Raw genomic sequence first — 8,653 nt, 5'->3', positions numbered from 1 at the left:
CAGATTAAAAACGTTCATCCTTTGCAGTTAGAGTCTAAATGCTTTAAACAAACTCAAATTTATTTGGTGAAATGATCAGACTGTACCAAGTTCCCTCTCATTTCAATAAAATATCTTTTTCAGGGATGTCTAATGGACGACTAACGCTATTGTTTAGCGGTCGTGAGCTTACCCCGACACCCAACCAGCAGTGGTGCATGAAGTCTCCAAAGGGACAAAACTGACCCATTTCAGATGGACTACATTTCTCAGTGCTTCTTTTTCTTTCTTTCTTTCTTTCTTATGCAGAAGCCCTCTTGAAGGGGGAAAAATCCAAAAAAATGGAGACTTTCCCTATCCTGCAAAACACTCTAATCCCCTCAGCCAAAATCCGCGAGGTTGATATGCAGGACTCGGGTGGGTGTGTAATTTGATTCAGCTCTAGCAGCCACTAAATGGGGCGTCTCCACCCAGCTCTCCTGTCAATTTCAATTGTCTGATTTCATTTTGGACTTGGACGTCTTGCTCCCATTGGCTGCCTGTGGCCGTTGGCTTGGGGTTTAGGGGGTGAGGAGTGGGGATGGTGGGGGTTTGGTGAATCGGGGCAGTTGGACCAGGATGGTCATGCACATGGTGAAGCACAAAAAAAAAAACCTCCATGGCAACTTCGATCGACTTGCACTCCCTCTCGGACACGTCAGATCTGCCGATTTCTTTCGGGGAGGGACTGAACTTTTGAGTCCGAGCAAAAGCACTAGCAAGAACAATTACCATCTGCCTGTAATTTTACTTTCGGGGCCAATAAAATGAGCACGTCCACGTTTTATTGTAAACAAAAACAAGTTTTGGGTTGAGTGCAACCTTCAGAAATGGAACAAATAACTGTTTGCTATATAGAAAGCCTGCCATCATGTGCACTCTTTCTCTCTCTCTCTCTCTCTCTCTGAAATAAAATCTGCACTTGGGATTTTTTTCCCTCTTCGTCAGGACAAAGGAGGCCCCATTTCCTCGGTGGGAATACTAAAGCTCCGAGGAGCAGGAGAGCAGAAGGAGGAGGAGGGAGGGAGGGAGGGAGGGAGAGTGAGTGAGTGTTGGAGGGATGAAGGGAGGGGCCCCAGCTGCACCTAGTCAAGCTTTTCTGCGAGGTTGGTAGGGGGGAGTAAGGGCAGCGTGGGGTTTTGGAGCGTCCATGGCAAAACGGACTTTCCCCAAGTTGCTTGCACCTGGTCTGTGTCACATGACTAATTCCCAGCTCCTCATTGGGTGAGAATGCGCTCTGGGGGAACATCCCACCACTGCGTTAAAACAATACGCCTGCTTTAGCTGAGCAGTTGTGGTCGTTATAGCCTAGGAAGGGGACGGTTAAGCAGCGAGTGGGATCAGGACACTCCACTCCCTTAAAAAAAAAAAAAAACTCTGGTCACAATATGAAACACCTGCTCACAAACGGCTTCGATAAAAGGACGGAGAGGCAGCAGGCACTTCGCAAACGTGGGGACCGGGGGAGCCGCATAATTTTTCTACTATAGCTCCAAGACTCTCTCTCTTCCTTTTGTGGAGGGTCTATTCAAGCTCAGATTAGCGAGCACCTTCTCTTCGTGTTTCGTTTAGCCATGATCGAAAACTGCTCGCTGAGAAGTTAAACGTGGTGGTGATGTGAGGAGGCCAATATGCTGAAGAGAAAAATGTGAATGAAATTAAAATGGAGAACACCTCCTTTTGGAAGTTCAAGAACGTTTGAGCTGATTAGTCAGTTAATAGCTCAATACTAGGACATCCTTTTCAGTTTTAAAATACGAGAGGTATAAAGCAAGAACACATTTTTCTCCTCTTATCACAAAACCTCAAATCCCTCAATCACCATCAAAACCAGTAAAGACAAAATCAAAACCATCCTTCAGTTAGTTACTGTCGAGTTGTTTAGTTTGCTATCGAAGTAAGTGTTTGAATGCACAATATCCTGTGTGTGTGTGTGTGTTCCAAATCCGCATCTTCACAAAGCAGGATTAAACAAATACATAAAACGTTGTTGGTTGTTGTTTTCAGTGACAATCAAGCGATCAGTTTTAAGGTGCAATGATGGACTTTAGATTCAGTCATTATCTGCTTTGCCTTTAAAAAGCATATTTGTCTATTTACAGACAAATGCTGGGATGTAAAACTATATTCTTTCCAATCATTATTAATCAAAATTAACATTTTTAATAATAATTATATCTATATTATAATAATCATAATAATGGTTATAACGTCCAAAATAAAACAAAATGTGTAAAACATTCACATTTCTGTTTCGACCCACATTGCAATTCATGTGGAAAAACAGCAGCAGTAAAAAAATTAAAAATAAATTAACAGCAAAAAAAAGAACATTAAGAGTTAAAATTTTCCCCATTTTAACAAAACTTTTATAAAATATATATATGCATATATGTGTGGGTATATTTATATATAGATATATATATATAAAAGAAAAAATCTGAAAATACCTCTTACTCTTTTTTTAGTAAAGCAAGCAGTGTCTTCTAAAATATCTGCTCGTTTTGATTTTTTTTCATTTTCTGAAAAAAAGCAAGACGTACATGGGGCATACTGACCAATACTGACCAAACAAATGCTAAACTAATTAAAAAAAAAAAAAAAGTAGGTCAAAATGTCTAGTTGAAACCAATGCACCAAGAAAAGGAAAAAAAAAACCCAAACAAACAAAAAAACCTTTTTAAGAGAAGATCCGGATGGCCTGGGTGACGAGCGTGTGGCAGACGGGGCATTCGGGATGGCTGAGCTCACAGATGCGGATGGCGCATTCCATGCAGAAGAGGTTGTGGCCGCAGGGCACCAGAGCGGCTGTCACTTTGCTCTCGAAGCAGGTCATGCAGTCCCGGGTCGAGGTGGGCTCGCTGTGGGCACGCCGAGCCTGGGCATGGGCTGACCCTATGCCAGCGGATCCGGCACTGCTGGTTCCAGAAGGTTCCGGAAGACCCGGAGACAGTCTGGTCAAGGGCAAGGGCAGGCCTCCGAAGCTCTTGGAGCGCTGTTGGACATAGTAGGCTACCTGTTTGGGATAATCAGGGTCACCCCAGCTCTGGGAACCTTCAGAACCGAAGTAGGAGCACGGCTTGTCTCCGTTGGTCGGGGTCGAGAAGTCGGATTTGCCGTAAATGCCCATACCAACTCCAACGCTTCCACTTCCGGTACCTCCCAGCACGGTGTCAGAGAAATTCTGGCGGTAACTGCTAGCAAGTGGCTTACGTTGACCACCTTGGAGCCCCCAGGCGTGCTGGAGGCGACTCTCCGGTCCACCGTTGGTGCTGTTCTCAGTGGCCAGGCAGTCGTTCTCGTTGTTATGGTCGTGCAGGGTGCCAGTGCGTGAAGCGATATGCGCCTCGATCTCCTCCCGCGCTCGTTCTGCATTGCCTGGCGAACCGGTGATCTCGAAGACAGGGTCACGATCGCGGCTCGGAGTCACGATATACGTGCACGTCTGCTGTTGGATGCGCTTGATAGTGGAGCCTTTAGGGCCCACCACCAGACCTACCACACGGTAAGGCACGCGCACCTGGATCGTGGTCTGGCCTGGCAAGAGGGCGGGCGGAGAACCATTAAATGACACACCCAGCTTGTTCCGGGATGCACGCAACATGGAGAAGTGCTCAGCTGCCGAGATGATCTCACGTCTAGCTAAAGCCACGTCTTCTTTACGACCAGTAATGAGAAAGACGGGCTCTTCGCCTCGCACCGGGGTCTTGATGTAGGTGTTAGTTTTGGCCCTCAAGGCTTTGATTTTACAACCTGCGAAGTGAACGGAGTAGCATGAGTGACGATCAGTGAAATGGTTAACAATAGGTCTCCATGTTGTTAATATATTTATTAAGGACTCAGTATCTCTTCATTAGCATAAATTAGGTATGTAACTACACTTATGATTGATCAAGATATTTTAAATGTTTAAGTAAGTTAAAACACAGATTTACTAATATAAGGCACAAAAATAAGTCATATTTCTTTAACATTAAAATCTTTTTTAAAAATCTCGTTTTGTTGCAATTACAGTACACAAAGCACCCGATACTAACAAACTGCCCTACGAGAAAGTGTCCTGTATCGCAATAATGTGATGACGAGGAATTGTTCAATGTCTTAAGTAAAATTCAGATACTTGAATGTTATATTAATGTTGCGTTTAAAAAAAACTACCACATTTTCACAACATAATCTGTTAATTCGAGGTTTTAAAAGGTCACCTTGAAACCAATCCACATCTGAGGAACCTTTGAGGAAACCCTCAAAGTCCTCAATGATGTCAAGCTGAACATTGAGGAAATTCATACATCAGCATGTTGTCCAATACATCCTGTAGATCTGCAATTTGGTGACCCCCCCCACCCCGCAACTGTTTCTTTCCTGGGTGTTAGTAAGATTTTATTTTGCAAAATTGTCAATAGAAATATTACTATGTCTGTAATAATTATGAGAAAATCATTTGTATAATTCTCCTGCTGTGACGAACCAAACAGGGCCTTGAAGCTACTCGATACTGTCTGAAAAATACTCAGTGTGTTTAACTATCTAATTAAACACAAAAATATGTAAATTTTAGATGATGTTTTTGCAGGAATAATAAGCAACGCTGTGGGGGGGGGACGTGATTTCAGTAATGACAGTCATACAAACACTCCAGATTTACATCAGACTAAAATACTCACCTGTCTTCTCCATGAGGGTCTACTTTATCTGTTTATGATATGCTGATTATGGCAATCATGAGAAGGTCAATTCAAGTGAGAGCACAAAACAAGGGATATGCACCGTGCATGTCAAGTAACATCTACTGAAACACGTGAGCTCAAATAGAAATTCATCATTCAATTTGTCTACAAATATACGAATATTGTGGAAGAGAATTTTATTTTATTCCAGGATAGACATAGTTTCTGATCTACCACAGCAAAGGCCGCTGTTGTTTTGCTGGCCGAGAGGCCTGGTGTGGATCTGGCTCGGTGTGTACAGCAGTCACTAAAAAAAAAAAACCCCACAACCTGGCTGGAGTGTGTATTCAGCGACAGCATGGTGCGTGAGTACAGCCCTCCTGAGCAGACTTGGCAGGCGCTGCAGGTGAATGGAGCGCGCTTACTACGACCATTCAGACTCCAAGTGCTCTGCTCAGCCTGAACAATGAATGATGGCAGAAAGGCAATCGGTGACCACGTTCCTCATCTATCCATCAATCAAGCTCAAGTCATGATATTCCACGGGTGTTCGTACTGATAATCAACGTGTATGTAAACGTGCATAGAAAAAGACGAAGAAGAAGAAGCAGCACATTCATACTGCTTGTGGTTTCTGGATTTTACACCCGCCCCCTTTCCAGTTGAAGCAGACAAGTCAGTGGTATAAATACAATAAACCATTGTTACCATTTCCTCCACTGTGGAAAAAAACAGCACAGACAAATCCCATCTCTAGCTGTGCTCTGACTGAAACGTTTTACTATTAAAGCACCGACTCAAAAGAAGCTGTTCCTAAAAAAAAAAACCCTAATCAGCACTTTAGAGTGCAGACGATACCCGGCCTGGTGCTGCACTTGGACTGGCATGGAATGGCATGGCATGGCATGGCAAGGCAAGGCCCTGCCCCATGCCACTCCTCCTGCTCTCCGTTCCAAATTCAAGGGCACACTTCATATCAAGCGTCAAAAGCAGCATGTAGGAGACGGGATGAAATCGGAGTCCACATGCACAACAGACTTCATTTCGCATTCAGCCTGAGCACCATTCATGACCCCTGGAAGCTTGGATGGATGGATGGATGGATGGATGGAATGGGATGTTGTATCGGCTGCCTGGGCGTGACCCTCCTCTTGTGAGCGATGACTCTGAGCTCACTCGTCTTCTTCATCTCTTTAGCTCCAAAGAAACACTAAGTAAACACCGAACAAAGCTGCGATACCTCACCCCAAGGAGCAAGTGTGTGTGTGTGTGTGTGTGTGTGTGTGTGTGTGTGTTTTTTTCTTCTTCTTCTTCTCCAAACCCCTGAATGATGTGAAGACACCAGACACAATAAAATAAAGCCCCACCACTCCAACAGGGCTCAGTCTCCCAGCTTCAACTTGCATGTTGTTGGCCCAACAATAGCATAACGTCATAGAGCAGGATCTCCTTTCACTTTTAACCGCCATTCAGACAGGTTTCCCTGCGTCCTGAGGTTCATGAATAGCCCGATTTCAGTTCCACACCACCACCTTGCGTTGTCGCACTGTCACTTTCGCGCCTTTTGTCTTGACAGCCGCGTCCTCCCTCTCTCTCTCCCTCTCTCTCTCTCGAGCAAGTTTGAAATCAACGACACTAAAGACGCAACTACAGACTGCATTCATATTCATTCTCAAGGTAACCCAAAAAGGACAAAAAACACTCATTGACCCGAGATGCAAATCAACCCCCAGGATCATGAAGATTTTTTTTTTTTTACCCGCCGTTTTGTAGCTATGAATTGTTTTTTTTTTCCCTTCTCGTCCCTGGCGCTCAGACGACAAAGGAAGCGCGTCTGCACACGAGCACTGATGGCGCGGAGCTGGAAACAACGCGACCACGAGGTTTAACGCCCCTTGCTGGTTATTTTTTTATTTCCCTTGCAACAAATTGTCGGAAATGTATCATTCTGCACATGATTTGTTTCCCATGCACTGTAAATTGTTGCTGAATGGCCACAATGTGAGCTGAATAACCAAACAGGAGCACCACTCCCACTCCTTCCCAAGGACTACAAAAACAAGCTCAGGATGTATAGCTTGGGATATTTTCAAAACATCAATAATAAAATAAAATAAAATAAAATAAATCACCCTGAGAGACAAGGTGTGAGTTTGTCTCAACAAGTTGAAACAGTGGTAAACAGTCTTTACCGTACCTTGCCTGCCCACTATTTCCGCCACATGTTCCGAGCTGGGCACGGGCACACACTCGGTGATGTTGCAGCCGCGCGCTTTGGTCTCGGACCCGGAGCCCTCGTACAGCGCGCACAACTTGCTCTTGCCTTGTAAGATCCCGGCTTCTCCAGCATTACCTCCACCACCTCCACCACCTCCTCCTCCGACGCTGTTGGCGTGGCCGTGGCCGTGGTGGTGGTGGTGGTTGTTGTTGTTGTTGCTGCAGCTGCTGCTGCGCTCCTGAACTCCGGCGCCCTCCTCGCTTTCCCCGAGCCCGAGCAAGGAGAGCTGGCCCAGCGCAACCCGCAGCGCCCGCGACTCCTCTTCCTCCTCATCCGGCGGCGCCAGGAGGCTCTCGGTTCCAAAGCCGGAGGCGGCTAGTTCCGAGCCGTAGCCCCCATTTTTCTCCATGATCCCTGACAGCACCAGCAGGCTAGGCATGGCTAACAAAGAGTGTGAGACAAAGACCCGGAGAGCGAGACTGGAGAAAGCAGAGCATCCGCCGCCCTCCTCCTCCTCTTCCTCCTCCTCCTCCTCCTTGCTCCCTCCTTTTGGCTGTTGGTCCCTCCCATAGACCCTCCCTCTTGCTCACACTGCTGTATCTCCTAACGCTTTGCATTGTGCACAAGGAAAACAAGGAGACGAGCAGGGTTGCCAGATCACACGTTTCCATCCAGACCAAGGACTGTACTACTGCCACGGTACACTTTATGCAGGATGAAAAGTATAAAAAGCTGCAGAATCCCAAAATCTAAGCCGTCAAACTGGTGTAAGAGTTAACAGGGAAAAGGCAAAACTAAAACCCACCCACCAACCACTGGTCATCCGTGCAGTTATCCAATCAGCCATGTGGTAGCGGAAAAATTCATAAAATGCAGGTACGGGTCAACATCTTCAGTTAATGTTCTCATCAAACATCAGAATGGTCCTCGGGCTGCTTTGAGTATTTCAGAAACTGCTGATCTCTTGGAATTTTCACACATAACAGTCTTTCGAGTCTCTGGAGATCAGATGAGAATGATCAGACCGGTTGAAACGGACTTGAAGTCCTAACGAGACTGTCAGTAATGGCGTAGCTCACTCCGGCCAGTCTAATCCAGAAGGAACGATCCAAAGTGGGTCACCTTGCGCAATACAGTGAATATAAAAAGTGTACACACCCCGTCAAAATGATGATAGGTTTTTCTGATGTAAATATATATCAGACAACGATAAATAATTTAAAAACTTTTCCCACCTTTAATGTGACCTATAACCTGTACAATTCAATTGAAAAACAAACAAATCCATTGGGGGGGGGGACATACAATAATCTGGTTGCACAAGTGTGCACACCCTTAAACTAATACTTTGCTGAATCACCTTTTGATTTAATTACAGCATTCAGTCTTTTTGGGTTCACACCTGCCATCAATTAAAATGACTCTGATTAACCCCAAATACAGTTCAGACATTTACTCAGTTGCAAAAGCCAGGGTTCACAGAGAGCTTACAAAGCATCAAAGGGATCTCATTGTTGAAAAGTATCAGTCAGGAGAAGGGTACAAAAACATTTCCACGGCATTAGATATACCATGGAGCACAGTGAAGACCGTCATCAAGAAGTGGAGAAAATATGGGCCAAGAGTGATATTACCGAGAACTGGACGTCCCTCCGAAATTGATGAAAAGACCAGACGAAAACTGGTCAGGGAGGCTGCCGAGAGGCCTACAGCAACACTGAAGGAGCTGCAGGAATTTCTGGCAAGT

At 45.2% G+C, this 8,653-nt stretch overlaps 1 protein-coding gene across 1 annotated transcript; it reads right to left on the bottom strand.

The window, feature by feature from the left end:
* Positions 1–2,569: 2,569 nt before the first annotated feature.
* On the bottom strand, positions 2,570–7,395 carry mex3a (mex-3 RNA binding family member A). The gene is made up of 2 exons (XM_060900983.1): positions 6,886–7,395; positions 2,570–3,771 (listed from the first exon to the last, which is right to left on the bottom strand). Exons 1-2 carry the CDS (start codon positions 7,343–7,345, stop codon positions 2,699–2,701), a joined length of 1,533 nt encoding a protein of 510 aa, XP_060756966.1. The 5' UTR covers positions 7,346–7,395; the 3' UTR covers positions 2,570–2,698.
* Between the last annotated feature and the right edge of the window lie 1,258 nt (positions 7,396–8,653).

The sequence above is a fragment of the Neoarius graeffei genome, chromosome 19, assembly GCF_027579695.1.
Source record: "Neoarius graeffei isolate fNeoGra1 chromosome 19, fNeoGra1.pri, whole genome shotgun sequence".
NCBI lineage: Eukaryota > Metazoa > Chordata > Actinopteri > Siluriformes > Ariidae > Neoarius > Neoarius graeffei.
Note: the sequence above shows the minus strand (reverse complement) of the source record. Positions and strands in the feature narration are given on the sequence as shown.